This window comes from Acinonyx jubatus, chromosome A2 (assembly GCF_027475565.1).
Source record: "Acinonyx jubatus isolate Ajub_Pintada_27869175 chromosome A2, VMU_Ajub_asm_v1.0, whole genome shotgun sequence".
Taxonomy (NCBI): domain Eukaryota; kingdom Metazoa; phylum Chordata; class Mammalia; order Carnivora; family Felidae; genus Acinonyx; species Acinonyx jubatus.
The window spans coordinates 23737904-23754073 of NC_069383.1; the positions used below are offsets into that span (position 1 = coordinate 23737904).

At 39.3% G+C, this 16170-nt stretch overlaps 1 protein-coding gene across 3 annotated transcripts in view; it reads left to right on the plus strand.

The window, feature by feature from the left end:
• Positions 1–16058, plus strand: part of TNPO3 (transportin 3) — a 77778-nt gene extending 61720 nt beyond the window's left edge. For all 3 annotated transcript variants that reach the window (XM_015071071.3, XM_015071073.3, XM_053218107.1), the window contains 6 exons: positions 313–407; positions 1968–2124; positions 2961–3128; positions 6779–6891; positions 13183–13274; positions 14908–16058. In XM_015071071.3, the coding sequence (XP_014926557.1) occupies positions 313–407; positions 1968–2124; positions 2961–3128; positions 6779–6891; positions 13183–13243 (594 nt within the window). In that variant the 3' untranslated portion in view covers positions 13244–13274; positions 14908–16058. The remainder of the gene's footprint in view (positions 1–312; positions 408–1967; positions 2125–2960; positions 3129–6778; positions 6892–13182; positions 13275–14907) is intronic.
• The last annotated feature ends 112 nt before the right edge of the window (positions 16059–16170 follow it).

Genomic DNA, 16170 nt, shown 5'->3' on the forward strand with positions numbered 1-16170 from the left:
GACCACGTCTAATACATAAGCAGTCTTTACTTTGAGAAAATTCTAAAATTTTGAGAGGACATCTATCCAGTTTCATCAACTAAAATCTATACCCTTAACCCTTTCTGAAATGTGGCCTTCACATATAAAAACTGTATCAACTGAGAAAGATTTCTGTCTTCCTTTTCTTGAACTGATTTTCATCCGTCTTTTTCTTTTCCTATCCGTTCTTCCTCCCTTTGTTCCTTTTGTGTATATTGTGATATTTAACAAGTCTGAATGCTGTTGCATTTATATACACATGTTTATTGTAAAATCACTGTTCTCTTTTAGGCACTGTGCATCCCCACCTTTCAGCTGCTAGAACAGCAGAATGGGCTCCAGAATCACCCTGACACTGTGGATGACCTGTTCAGGCTGGCCACCAGGTCAGTCCTTCTGAAGAGCAACCCTTTCTTTTATTGCTCATCCCCATCACTGCTTCGTCTTGTCACGTAACACTTGACTGTTTGCTTCTCTATAAAATGAGGTCAGTGGAGTAGAGGCAGGTTAGTGATTCATAGCCCAAAGTTAAGTTGTGAGCTGGAATATCCCTGTAAGTGAGGAAGAGGAGCTGGATGGGAGCAGGAGAAAGCTGCTGGGTTTCTGTCACAAAGGAGGGAACATGCACAAGACAATAAAACCAGCTTTGTAAAAACATTTGAATAGAAAATCTCCAGAATCCCCTGTGGTTTTAACTCTTTATGATGCTGTGATATCATGCTTCACTTCACATTTTCCTTGAGGAAGCTTGGCATCCTTTAGATATCATATCTCAGAGTGAAAAAATTTTTAGGATTTTAAGGTGCCTTAGAAGTTCACTTTGCAGTCCTGCCCCCAGCCTTCCACCCCCATTATTGCTTAAATTCCTTTTACCGATAACACTGATGATATTATTCCCAACACTGAAGGAATATTATTACTTATTTAGTCCCTGGACAAAAGAATCGAAAACAAATCAGTTAGTGAACATAAAAGCATTTTTTAATTAATTTTTTTGAGTTTGTTTATTTACTTTGAGAGAGACCGAGGGAGAATCCCAAGCAGGCTCCACAGAGTCAGCACAGAGCCTGACTTGGGACTTGAACTCACAAGACTGTGAGATCATGACCTGAGCTGAAATCAAGAGTCAGATGCTGAACCAACTGAGCCACCCAGGCACCCTGAACATAAAATCATTTAAAAATTATTCAAAATAAATTGTTACATATAATTATACAAGTAATGTATGTTTTATCATTTATAAATGCAAAGTAGTATCGACTCCTTCATCTCAGGATTAAATACCAAACACTTTTTTGGTTAGTTTTTGGACAAGTTAGAAACACCTTTGTTGTTGATATGAGAGAACTATTGGGTGAGCTCTCCAGTCTCTGTTTTCCCAGTGTGTCTTCCTTGAAAAACTAATCCCCAGAGATGCTCTTTACGCAAATGCTTACCTGGTGAAATAAATCTAGAATATATAGTATCTTTTTCATGGAGATTTTCCATGTATGTTAAAGGATCTGAAAAGTCTTAAGGGAAATTGAGTGGAAAGTTTGGGGAGTTCCTATGTACCCACTGCACCTCTCCACCACGCCCCCAACCTCCACAGTCTTCCTCACTGTCAGCATCCCCACTAGTGTGGTCTGTTTGTTGGAATTGATGAATCCTGTATTGGCACATCATTATCACCCAAAGTCCATAATTTACTTTAGGATTCATTCTTGGTGGTTTACCTTGTATGGGTTTGGACAAATGTATAATGGCATGTATCCACCATTATAATATCACATGGAATAGTTTAATACCCTCATTCCCGGTGCTCCACCTGTTCAGCCCTCCCTCACCCTGTACCCCTAGCAACCACTGACCTTTTTTACTGTCTCTATCTATAATTTTGCCATTTAGTCTGGCTGCTTTTAGAGTCTAATCCTGTCACTTATACCTAGCCTGTCTTTCCAACCCAGGTTTATTCAGCGTAGTCCTGTTACCTTGCTGAGGAGCCAAGTGGTCATCCCTATCTTGCAGTGGGCCATTGCCTCTACTACCCTGGACCACCGGGATGCCAATTGTAGTGTCATGAGGTTCCTACGAGACCTCATCCATACAGGGGTTGCCAATGATGTAAGTATAAACATTGTACCTTTCTACTTTGCAGCTCATGATCTTTTCGTAGCTCTTCCTTATTTCTTAGAGAATTTCCAGATTCTCCTTTTTGATCTGTATTTGATTTGTACATACCATTCACTAACCAAAACATCAACTATTTATAGCCTCTACTAAGTGCTGTAAGCTGTATAAAGCAGTATAAAAGTATTTCTCCTCCCATGTCATTCAGTGTTTAGTTGAAAAGATAAATAGATATAAACATTTAAATAATAATAGGAAGGTAGTATTTGATTGCCAAATGAGTGATAAAAGTCATGATTGCTATGAGATCAGAGGAGGGAAAGCTTTTTGGTCAGAAGTAGGTTGGGAAGTGGGTTAATTTCTGGACAAAGAGGGACCTCAGTGGGGCCATTAGATATAGGTAGAATTTGGATGGATTGGAGAGGGGAAGATAGTCTTAACTGGGGCATAAATCATAATCAGAGAAAGTCAGGATAGTTCTAAGTATGTTAGACAATTAAGAGACCTGTTTGGCTGGAGTAGTAAAATGGTTCACAAAATTTTCAAAGTTAGATTTGGGTAAATGTGGAATAGAATTGAAGGTAACAGCAGTGGAGAAATAGCCACTATTTGAATGGGCTACTTATTTAAGAAACTAGAAATGAAAAGCAGTTTATAAAAAGTTATTTTTTTCTGAGATACTAGAAATATATATATTCAAAGACTATAGGAAGGAAGAAAATAAGTTTTTGAATCCAGCTATTAAGTATACACTTTCTTCTCCAGGAAAGAGGAGTTACTAGGTGGAAAGTTGAAATTAGAACATATCTTTTGCTCTTACTTCCTTATAGCACGAAGAAGACTTTGAATTACGGAAAGAACTGATTGGACAGGTGATGAACCAGCTTGGACAGCAACTTGTTAGCCAGCTGCTCCACACATGCTGCTTTTGTCTCCCTCCCTATACCCTACCGGATGTGGCTGAAGTGCTCTGGGAGATCATGCAGGTTGACAGACCGGTAAGCTTGTTTTCATGAAGAACCCATTCTCACAGTTCTAAACTTTGGTTTCGGGAGGCTGACTGTAACTTTGAAACCAGCCCTGTTATATATCCATGGAGCTTAACCTAGGTATATTACTAAGTTTATTAGATGAAGGGGCCTATGGAAGGCCAATAGTTCATTATTAGGTTTTTGAAAGTATGTTTGTGTCACTATCATAGGGTTTATATTCCCTGAAGTGAATACTAAGCTTTGAATTCAGCTATGTGGCTGACCACTGAGAAATTTGTTCACTTGTGAGATGCCCATATATCAGTTATACAGTGTTATAGGTTATTCGAGAAGTGTTAATTCACTTCAAGCTCCTTAGATAGCACTGTATGAGTTTCCTTGGTAAATCTAGCCAAAGCTTTTGGGGATATAGAAATATAAAATTAGCTCACAATGTACACTTGGATTTGTTTCTTCTTTGGATTAATTTGCATCTTGTTTCAGTTCTTGCACCAGCTCATTTATCACCTGAGCATGGAACGTTTTTTTAGGCTATCCAGTAATGTCCAAGTAATTTCAGTATGGGCCACATGATCATAAATCGGGGTTATGTGTACTGCATGAAAGTTTTGAGCATAGTGGTAAAGTATATATATAGCCTGTACACTAGGATGTGTAATCTTTAATATTAATATAAAAGCAGTTCAGAAAAGTGCATAGTTGGTTCTAGTTAAAGTGAGCTAGCTGTCTTCCAGAACCACAGAAAATTCCAGATATACAAGTTTATTGTAACCTTTAAGTCTGTGTACATCTCAACGTCGTCTCCTGCTTTGTATCATTGATGGCAGTTGTTAGCCTCAATTTCAGCAATTTCACAAAACAAAGTATACTTTTATTGTTAGAATCTCATGTCACTGAAGGGCGCCTGGGTGGCTCAGTTGGTTAATGGTCCAACTTCGGCTCAGGTCATGATGTTGCAATTCATGAGTTTGAGCCCCCACATTGGGCTCTGCTGACAGCTCAGGGCCTGGAACCTGCTTCAGATTCTGTGTCTCCCTCCCTCTCTCTGCCCCTCCCCCACTCGCATTCTCTCTTTCAAAAGTAAACACTAAAAACATTATTTTAACTTAAAAAAATCTCTATCACTGAGCTGAAAGTTCTGCCTTCAATTTATGTGTTCATCTCCAAAGTTCAGTGATTAATGTATATTGCCTTAGCATTTGCTTTACTTGATCTTTGGCTCAATCAAACAAAAGACAGTCATATAAAGGGCAGATGCTTAATAAATTTTTAACATTTTCTTTATATTTATACTTCAGAAATCGCCATTTGAACTTTAATTCCTATATATCAAACTCTGAGACTTCTATGTGACTTTGGTTCCATCAGATACCTCTGCAGTTCTTCCATGGGAACTTGCTTCAGGAATAAAATAGTGTCTACAGTTCCTGGTGCTGGTTGTTCAGTATGTTCTGTTTCAATCTTATACAGCAATATTTTTGTATTTTTCTAAAGAAAGTACTCAGTGGGCCCCTCAAGACCAACAAGTTTAATTCCAGAAGTCATTGACATGAGAAAAAAAATTTGCATGCTCTTTTCACTTTTTTACAAATATACTTGGTTCCCAACTAACAAAACTTGTTTTGTAAATTTAACTTTATAAAAACATTCTTGATTTCTAAACATGTGGTTAAGTGCTAACAGAAGCAGAAAATTAGAACAGCAAGGTTAAGCAGGAACAAAAACCAGATAGCCATAGGCTCTTAAGAGTTTACTGTATAGATACCCACAGAATGTGTGTCAAGAAATTTAAAGTGATTGTTTTATATAAATATCAACCTGAAACGGAGTTTTTGTAAAGGAACTCTTACATAAATTTGGGTTGTCTGTACCCCAACAACTGATTAAAATTCTAATGATGTAAACCCAAAGAAAATTTACATTCTTTTTCTTTTTAAGTTTATTTATTTTTGAGAGAGAGAGAACGAGTGGTGGGGAGGGGAAAGAGTTTCAAGCAGGCCGCATGCTCAGCAGAGCCCAGCATGGAGTTCCATCTCACAGCTGCAAGATTACCACCTGAACCCATATCAAGTCAGACGCTCAACTGACTGAGCCACCTAAGCACCCGAAAATTTGCATTCTTGAGCACTTTCATAGTCATACAATTTCCAAAATTCACACAAATTCTTCAGTAGAAGATGGCATATCATCTTTGCTGTGTGACTTGAATAAACTATTTAAACTCTTACCTCTGTTCTTCCTTTTCTTTGTTGGATACCCATCTGGCAAATTTATTCGTTGTTTCCAACCAAATTTTTCAGATGATGCTGAAACCCATTGTGTGCTAGTTAGTTTTTGCTTTTTAGTTTAGTTTCTTACTGTTCTTTTTTTTTAATGTTTATTTATTTTTGAGTGAGAGAGAGAGTGCAAGCTGGGGAGGGGCAGAGGGGGGCGGGGGGGAGACAGAATTTGAAGCAGGCTCCAGGCTCTGAGCTGTCAGCACAGAGCCTGACCTGGAGCTCGAACTCAGGAACTTCAAGATCATGACCTGAGCCGAAATCAGACGCTTAATGGACCCAGGTGCTCTGTTTCTTATTGTTCTTGTTTGGGGGTGTACTGTAGTTAACTCACAGGCTATTTTTGGATGCCAAAACTATCAATTAAGCGTTCTTCCTGTATCTCTTTTCCCTGTGTGTTTTTGTCTTTAGTAGAGTGTTGTCTTTCTTGGGGGCAGCATTTGGAGAGCGATACTTCTTAAGCATTTATAATGGAATATTTACTTTTGCTCTGGTTTGTTATCATAAGTCAACATATTGGGGGAATATATAATGTAAAAGTTCAGTTATAAAAAAGGTTATCTTACTGCTGAAAACTGACCAAAGTATACATCCTATTTAAGAAAGGCATGAAAAATTAGAGCGGACTCAAAGAAAAACAGTTCATTGAAAATAAGAACCCAGAGGAAGTCTCCAGAATTTTGATTATTAGTTTGAAGAGGAAGGAAGTAAGGGGAATAGGGGCAGACAGGTTACTATCAGGTTATGCTCAGATAGTAAATAATATTCTTTTAAATAGCAACCAGAGTGAGCAACAAAATTTTCTGACTCAGAGTACAGGTAGGTATCATAAAGAAGTGACTGGAAATGACTATTCTCCTAAGAGAGATGACCTTAAAATCCTTAGGGTTCTGGATTCATATTATATTATGTATATATAATTTTGACATGTTTACTTACTGTACTTTTTGCCCTTGCTTTTTGTGGTACTGAACTTTTGCCTTTGACCTTTTCACCAAAGAGTTTTCTGGCAACTGTTTAATTTTTTTGAAATTAAAAAGTTTACCATTAAACTTCTGGCAGAAGTTTAATGATAGGAATAGAACGGTAGCATCATCAGAAAAGACTTCACTTCCAAAGTAGAAGGGCTCTTTCTGAAATGATGCCTGCTACTACTTCTTTGAATGGAAGTCTAGGTTTGCCTTCCTTTGCAGACTGTTCCAAACCCCAGAGGGTTGAAAGGCCTAAAGATAGTACTGCTTTGTTAATTCTTTTACTTGCTTCCAAGTCTGGAAGAACTAATGCTGCTAAGAAAAACCTGTGAGTCTTTGTTATTACTTGTAGGGTCCAGTTGAGTAAGTCCTGTCTCCTCTTATAACTCTTACCCTCTTCTCTGCACAGACTTTTTGTCGATGGTTAGAGAATTCCTTGAAAGGTTTGCCAAAGGAGACAACCGTGGGAGCCGTCACAGTGACACACAAACAACTTACAGATTTCCACAAACAAGTCACTAGGTGAGTGATGTGGGGTTTTGGGGTTTGTTTTTTTGTCTTTTTAAGGAATATAAACAGAAGCTGAGGTGTGCAGGAAAAAATACATCTTTGTTTCTTATACCAAATTTACCTAAGAGTATATTTCTTGTGTGCCTTTGTAAACTCACAATTTACTGTCTGTTTACATTGAATTGCACAAATTGGCATTAGAAAGAAACCAGTCTGGGGGGGAAATATCATCATGCTGTATAGGTGTGCATCAGTTTTACTGTACAAATGTATTAACTGGTATCAGATCTTAATGGGTAAGTGGAAGCATTATTTCTTCCAAAAGAAAAGTGCATTGAGCAGCCCACTGCCCTTCATAAGATCTGTCTTTATCTTTCTGAAGTCCTTCTCTGTTCTCATCCATATTCAGGTGTCAGGAATGCAGATGTGAATAGATGAAGCATTAGTTGTGAAACATAGATGATGTAAGCTGCAGTGAGTTGGAAAATTTTCACCACGCCTAAAGATATTGAAATTCTAATATTTTGAGATAGGGAGCGTGCACATGTACGTGAGCCGGGGAGGGGCAGAGAGACAATCCCAAGCAGGCTCCGCACTGTCAGCACAGAGCCTGACGTGGGGCTCCATCTCACAAACCGTGAGCTCATGACTTGAGCTAAAATCAAGAGTGAGATTGCTTAACAAACTGAGCCACCCAGACACTCCTTTAGGTATTGACTTATATTCACACAGTGGTGGAATGATTTATAGGTCTGATAATGTGTGTTACAGTAAGGTTTGGTGATAGTGAAAACACTGGAAATATTCTAATTGCCCATCAAGAGAGAATAATTAATAGAATGTAACTAAATTGGCACAAAAAAAAGATGCAAGAATATGCATGTGATGATATAGAAAGTGTATGATACAGGGAAAAAAATAACAGTATCATATAACCCAACTTGTACGACAATTTAAAAAAATTTTAATTGTCATAAAATACCATAGAATTTACCGTTTCAACCATTCAACCATTCTTAAGTGTGCTGTTCGTAGTGTTACATACATTCACATTGTTGTGCAATTCCAGAATTTTTTTTCATCTTGTAAGGCTGAAACTATAACCATTAAACAGCTCCCTCTCTTCCTGTCCCCTAGTCCCCAGCAACCATTATTCTACTTTATGTTTCTATGATTTGACTACTCTAGATATTTCATACAAGTGAAATCATATGGTATTTGTCCTTTTGTGACTCACTTAGCATAATGTTCTCAAGGTTCATCCGTGTTGTAGCATTTGTCAGAATCTCCTTCCTTTTTAAGGCTGAAAAACATTCCATTTTATGTATATACTACATTTTATTTATTCACTCATCTGTTGATGGACATTCGGACTGCTTCTACCTCTTGGCTATTGTAAGTAATGCTGCTATGAACATAAGTGTACAAATATCTCTTCAAGATCCTGCTTTCAGTTCTTTTGGATTGAGAAGAATTCTCAACACTGTCCTTTTCCTCACTGGATGGTCTTTGGTACCCTTATTGAAAATCATTTGAGGGGCGCTTGGTGGCTCAGTCAGTTAAGCGTCTGACTTCAGCTCAGGTCATGAGCTCACAGCTCAGAGGCTGGAGCCTGCTTTAGATTCTTTCTGTGTCTCCCTCTCTTTTCTGCCCCTCCCCCGCTTGTGCTCACTCTCTCTCAAAAATAAACATTAAAAAATTTTTTAAAAAAAAGAAAATCATTTGAGCATATATGCAAGGGATTTATTTTGGGCCCTCTCCTCTATTCCATTGATCTCTTTGTCTTTATGTCCGTACCATACTGTTTTGATTACTATGGCTTTCTAATAATTTTGAAATTGGGAAGTGTAAGACCTCCAACTTTGTTCTTTGTCCAAGATTATCTTGGCTATTCAGGGTCTTTTGAGATTCCATGTGAATTTTAGGGTAGATTATTTTCACAAAAAAATGTCATTAGAAGTTTTGATAGGGATTGCATCAGATCTATAGATTGCTTGGAGTAGTATTGACATCTTAACAATTTAAGTCTTCCAGTCCATGAACATGAGATGTCTTTACATTTATTGGTGTCTTTAATTTCTTTCAGTAACATTTTATAGTTTAAGTATTATAGTCTTTTTGATGCTTCTATAAATGAACAAACTTGTACTTTATTTTTTTTAATTTAATTTTCATGTACGGTATGTATGTATTTTCAAGTAATCTCTACACTCAGTGTAGGGCTCAAACTCACAACCCCAAGATCAAGAGTCACATGTTCCACCAACTGAGCCAGCCAGATGCCCCTAAAGACTTTTATTTGTTGTTGTTGTTGTTATTGTTTTAATGTTTGTTTATTTTCGAGTCAGGAAGGGGTCGAGGCAGGGGATGGGGGGGGGGGGGGGGACACAGAATCTGAAGCAGACTCCAGGCTCTGAGCTGTTAGCACAAACCCAAGAACCATGAGATCATGTCCTGAGCCAAAGTTGGATGCTTAACCGACTGAGCCACTCAGGTGCCCCTCAACTTGCACTTAAAAGCTGTTTTATTGTATGTATTATACATACACATAGTAAATTTCTGGAAAGATACACAGCTAGGACCAGGATCGGAGAGGAGGGAAGACTTTTCACTTTTTATTTCATAACTTTCTCTACTTTTTTTCAGGAGCATGTGGTATAACTTTTATAAATAACACCAGACCTAGTTTTTAAAGGGGGAAGAAAATAAAGGTTAGGCAATGGTACAAGGGTTACTTTTCTTTTCTGAGACTTGATTTCTTAATCTTACTTTGCAAAATGGTTTACTTTCTCATCTCCCGGAGTTTCTCCAGTAATTGTGTTAATTTGTTAAAATCCCAAACCTATGAGTGATGTTATTTTGTAGCTTACTAAGTGTCTTAACATCATGTCCCCAAAGTAATTGACTTTTAGCCACAGATCAAGTGACATGCATGACTGAAACATAGCATGTGACTACCTTCATGCCACATTTTGGCAGAAGAAGGGAATTTCCCCTCTTCTAGATAGGTGTGTATTGACTGGGATAACTTCACAAAATTATGTTCTTTTCACTACGAGTCTTCACAGTAGAAGTAGAATTCCACCTACAAGCTGTCTCAGGAGAAAGAGTGTGGCTTCTTTCTGCTATTTTTTGCTGTATTCCATCTAGTATTGGTCAGTAGAAGAGCGGGATCAGACTGGCTCTAATTTCCATAAAGCAAATGGGAGTCTGGGGAGAGAACCCTCAAAGGACTAGGCTTACAGTCAAGGCTATTGGCTTGAATGTTGTCACTGAACTTCAGCTTATTCATCTGCAAAATAGGGTTAGTAATACCTGTCTTATTCACAAGGGTTATTATGAGATACCACATGGAAATCTGAAGATTTGTCACGTAGTAGGTGATCAGTGAATGTTAACTTTCTCCATGGAAAAGAACCTGCTGGAATGTCATTATGCACTTACAAAGCTAGCCGGAGCATGTCTCCTGACAGCTCTAAGGCAACCACCCACACATTCTAAAATAAGTCTCCACCAAACCTGTATTCCCTTATCTGGGCTAATCTGTGACAAATAGAATGATAGAGAAAGAAAAGTCATGGAATTCCCTAATTAAAGGAGAACTGAGGGGCACAGAAAAGGAACCCAAACAATGCAATGTTACAAACAAAAACATCTGTGATCTTTGCCCTGTGATATGGGGAAATGAAGATGCACTACCAACTTGGCCTACTTGATCTCTCATCGCTGAACAAGTTTTGCAGCTCCTCCGATAGTAGGCTGTGACAGTGGTGGGAAATGAACAGAAGATGTAATGTTAAAGTGCTAGAGAAAAGGTTTGAGATTGCTCACCTCCTCATAGTAATTCTCTTTCTCTAGTATGCACGTTGCCCTTGAACCTTCTGTTCCATGCATGACTCAGTCTCCCTTTTGAAGTTGAGGTCCTGTAACTCCTGCCTCAACATGTTGCTTTGTTTGCCATTCTAGCAGGGAAGGTAAACTGGTTCAGTTTCATTTCAGCAAGTCCAAGCCTGTTTTTCACATAGTACTGGTAATTAATTAATTCCCTAACATCTTTAGTTGGTCAGCTTCTGCTGGGGCTTTTCATTCTGCAATAATCATTCTTGGTCTCCAAGCACCACTAATTATGACTAGAAGAAATCCTGCCATCATTTCCCATTTCTCTATGTTGGTGTTTATTCTCGGACTCTTATCACTTGCATGATGATCTCAAGGTCAGAAGATGTTGAATAAAGGAAGCATGGACACTAGAGTTAGAGGCCAGTATGGGGCTGTCTTCTTGCTCAAGTTGTTAGAGCCTGTTTACTCTCCGTTATGCACCAGAACATTGGGTGAAAAGGGTTGCATTTCTCAACAAACCGCTACTAGGATTATGGGGCTTGAGGAATGGTCACCATAAAAGTATTCAGAAGTATGGTGAAAGGATTGGAATTGTGGGACTGGAAGCCAGAAAATAGAACCTAGAAAAATAGTGGCCATTTTAAATGAATGAAATGGAAAATAATTGCCAGAAGGTTTGAGGCAGAAAACAAAATACTTGTAGCTTTTACGTTTTTCTTTTTTAAAAAAATTCATTTCTTTGGACTTAATCACCAAGGAAGGACACATTAAACGTTTGGCTGCAGCTCCGGACACCAGAGCACTTGCCCACAGGACTAGGAGTGGAGCTGAGCTGGTTCGAGATGCTGGCCTTACCCCTCCTTCACCCTGGCTCACCACAGATCTCTGTACTTGCATTTTGGTTTCGGCACTTTTTCTCCTGTGTCACAAGAGAGGCAAGGAGTGGAGTTATCGTGCTCTTCCAGATTAAACCAAGCTGTCTGTTTGAGAAGGGTCGAATTTAAAACACATAAGGCTTTAGGATAGCAAAAGAATCTTAAGTCCCCATTGCTGTCCCACAGTTTAACTGTTTCCTGTTACCATAGTTCGTTACAATAGCATGCCTCACAGTGGCTTCTTTTGGGTTACACATCTTCTTCCTTTGTGACAGTGGAAGCGTGAGTGATATGTGCTCGCCGCCCCAACTACCTCCTTTGTAGTCAGTATTGATTTGGAAATAGACTGAGGAAGGTAATGGTTGTATTGAAACATGTTAAATTCACAAATGGCAGAATTTCAATAAACCCAGAAGACTTCATCATTTTCATTACATTGTTAAGATGAAGAGAGACTGGAAGAAAGTTTCTAGAATATTCTGTTGAATCCTGGAGTCTAAATCAAGGTTCATAATGATATTTCAGACCTTATAATAGGTGGGGAAATCCAGATGTAGGCACTAAGGGGATAGTTCTTATTCCACCTTCTTCTCTGTGGAGTCATTATGTTAGCAATTCCTTCCCGGGTGTTTAACTGTTAAGAGAAGGAGAGAGCACTTTTCTTCTGAAGATGAACCCTAGGTGGGAGTCTGTGGTTCCTAAGTTTTTCTGAGCCAAAGAGAGGGTTGCAGAAGGATGAGCATATTAGGAAGTACTTCCTTTTCCACTGTTTTTAGCTTAGCTTTAAGTTTAGTTACCAACACTGGTTATGCAGACTGACAACAAAAGAATGAAGCGAGCGTCAACTGATTTCTTGGTGACCGTTTTGGACAAAAGAGGCCTTTTGAAAAAACAGGGTCAGATGAATATTGGGCTATTCAAACCCCATCTCACTGCTTGCCTAAGGACCAAGTCCTGCTTCCTCCTTCTCCCTTTCTACATGTCTTAAGCCTTTCCTATCTCCTCTCCCTTCTCCTCCCACATGAGGAAACCCTGAGCAGCCTGTTCAACTAGAAAATCAATGACTGATAGAGACTTAGTTGCTGGACTGGGCTTTGTAAACAAAATCTGCCTTTGGAAGAGAACGAGGAAACCAGGGTCTTTTAGTTCAGCTTGTAGAGTTAAAATTATCAGCCTGAGGTGGATATGCTTGCTTTTTTACTTGGGAGTTCTGGCTTTCTTGTGTTTATGTCAGGGACTTCAACCAAGTGTTGAACTGATTTAATCCTCCAGACATTATGAGGTCAGTAATAGATGCGGCAACTGAAGCAGCTTGGTAACTCGCCCAAGAGTGGTGGACCCAAGATTCAAACCTTGGCAGTTTTTCTCCATATACTCTTTGGAAACCATACAGCATATAATTATTATCATATGCAGTAGTTAGTATTTGCCTTTGAGTTACAGAAAGATCAGAAGCAGTCAAGAGACAGTAGAGAGAGCTCCAAGCAGAGCTGAGATCCTTCTCTGTGTACTTCAGTGTTGCGGTTGTTTTTCAGCATATTGTATCTTTCTCCTGAGTCAGGGAACCATCCTGCCTTTTCTTTTCCAGTGCTGAGGAATGTAAACAAGTTTGCTGGGCCTTGCGAGACTTCACCAGGTTGTTTCGATAGCTCACACTCCTGCACTGTGCCTGTCACCCAGGTGAGTGTCTCAGCTTTTTCCCTGGCTGTCAGGAATGCTTGGGGATGACGTAGGTTTTAATGCCCATCATGGGACTTATCACTATAGCTGGTCAGGGAAGGACTTCACAGTTTAACACTGCTGAACAGCTAGGAAATGCAGGGCCCTGATTTTCTTGGGCTAAGGCAGCCAGTATTGTCAGCTTCTTTTGCATGCCGTCTTCACCCCCACAGGAAAGTTATTATAGAAGAGCTAAAAAAAATAAATAAATAAAAATCTTCCTGTAATCTTCTTACAGACATTTTAGGGTGGTAAATGTGTATATTAAATGAATAAGTATTTTTTAACCTGGCTACCTTGGTGAAAACAGTGCTGACCTAAAGTTGACTGTGATTACATGACACCATTTCCCTAAAATTGACCTTCTAGATCAATGAGCAAAGATACTTATTCTTACCACTTTTATAGTCTAGATGCTGAAATGCCAGGTTTTTATCACTTTTATCGTCCGAATGCTGAAATGACCAAGGCCAGAGGTATAGGGAAGGTGTAGGAAAGCCTCTTTGTCTAGCTCTTGATCATCAGTTTTTCTCCGTGTGCTTCCTAACACTCGTTCTGAGGTAAAGCAAGAAGCTTAACTGAGGACAGAAAGGACTGGGTAGTGGGATTTGGGTGCCAGTTTCTTCACTGAGAGAAGAAAGGCAGCTCTCCTCTTATGCCCCACCTTTGATGTCTTAGGCAGAATTTATTCTCCCAGGAGGCAATTCTCAATGAATGTGCAGCACCTCCCTGGCAGTTTCTGTTATTAAATGCACCAGTAGATTAAGGGACTCTTCAGCAGTGCCTAACCACACCAGAAATTATTTCTAAACTTTGGTTCTTTAATAAGTAGTGATATCATTTGGGATCTTCAAGTTTTGCAGTGTCAGGAATAGCTAACATTGATACACTCAGGCTTCTTAGTGGACAGCTATGAATGTTGATAGCTAACGTTTATGGTGCCTTTACTGTGTGTCAGATACTGTTTCCAGTGCTTTATAAGATAATCCTCAGGCGGTTCTGTGAGTTAGTGACCGTTTTTATTCCCGTTTTACAGGGGAATAGAGGTTCCAAATGTTAAACGATTTGCGTGATTGTCACAGTCAGTAATTTATAGAGCTACGATTCAGGTGTGGACATTGTGGTGCCAGAGTCCTCACTTTTAACCATGGTACTTAATACTTTTACAGAGTACCTTTTCATACAGACTAAATCAGTGGTTTTTAAAATTTTGTGAGCAGGCAGAGTCTTCCTTCAGGCTAAACTCTTGCATGAAACCCCAGTATATAAACAGACTGAAATCGATATTTTGTGGTTGGTTTGGGGTGGGCAGCCTGGACCTGTTGGTTCGCTCTACCCCCAACATACGTTCCCTAGTTTCCACAGCACACTCAGAATCAGAAAAGGGCTGCAGACTGTTATCGTTAAAGCAGAAGCTGTCTTGAAATCACCAGTAAAAAATCCAACTTCTTTTTTTTTTTTTTTTTAAACTGAGTCCTTGTTGCAGAGGGTAGAATGAGGTTCCTGAGCAAGTAGAGAAACGTCTGCCTTGACTTTATAAGAAGCTTACTATGTCCTGGACCACAATTATTGACTGTTTCCTCTCTTTTGTCAGGAATGTCTTTTTTAATTAGAAGACAGGAAGAAAACAAAAACCAGACTGTGTCCCACAATCAGAAACCTCCATTGTGGCAGAGGGGCCTTCACCGCCACCAGGGCGTCCTGCCAGACAGGGAGAGACTCCAGCCTTCAGAGGCCATCCTGAGGAGTTCCTGTTTGGGGGTGTGAAGGAAAATCAGCGCGGTTTAAAAAAAGATGGCTGTGGCCTGTCCGGTGTGGTGGGAGGGGAGCTGGTTTCCTGGTGAACTTGTTTCAAAAGGAAAAGTAATTTTAAAGAAATAAAAAAGGAAACAAAAAAAAGGAAAACTAAACTGAAACCAGAACTGAAACGTTCACTTGGCAGCAGTGACATGCACACATACACACACGTACCTACACACACATGCTAACATGCATGTGCACATACAATAAAATAAAAGTACAAATTTTTATGAAGCAGAAACCATTTACTTAGAGAAAATGGGAATTCAGATGAAATCGCTGCAATTGGAAGAAAAGGGTCAGGATCCTCTCTTAAGGTTTTCTATTGTTTTTTCCTCTCTTTCTCTCCCGCCCTCCCTTCTTGCGCTTTCCCCCTCCTCTTTTAACGAAAACGAGTAGAAATTTATCGCACTCTCCCAGCGTTTCTTCCCACCTCTAGAGTTGCTCAGACGAGGAGCCTGTTTGTTTTATATCATGGTCACATCAGTGGTACCAGGACCTGTGAGGGCCAAAATTCATGTACATCCCAACCCTGACTCTATCCAATCTCTAAATCCACTTCCAATCCACAGTGGGTTGTCATCAGCCAAAATTAGGGTGAGTGGGATATAAATGTATATTCTAAGTTTTAGGTTTTTTTAAGATTTTTTTTTTTTTTTTTTTTTTAAATTTTTCACCCACAGACAGGAGAGAGGGAAAAAGGAGGGTGGGTGGGAATATGAGGGAAAGTGTTTACAGGGCTAACTGTATTTTACTAAAAAATGTGGAAATTATTTGACTTTGTTGGGGGGTGAGACGGGAGAGGGAAGCCCAAAGCTGATCTTAATGTTTTAAAGGAGTCGCAGCCCTGCACAGGTGTTAGATTTGAGGGCACTGTTCTGTCTGGTGTTACAGCCATCTCAAGAACAAATCAACAGCAACAAAACAAAAAAAAAAGAAAAGAAATAAATTTTTAAAATTTAATCAGTGTTTGTTTTTCCTTCCTTTTACTGCCTCAGAGCTCTGAAATGACACAGCTAGACGACACGAGTGAGCAGTTTTAGCCATTACCTGGTAG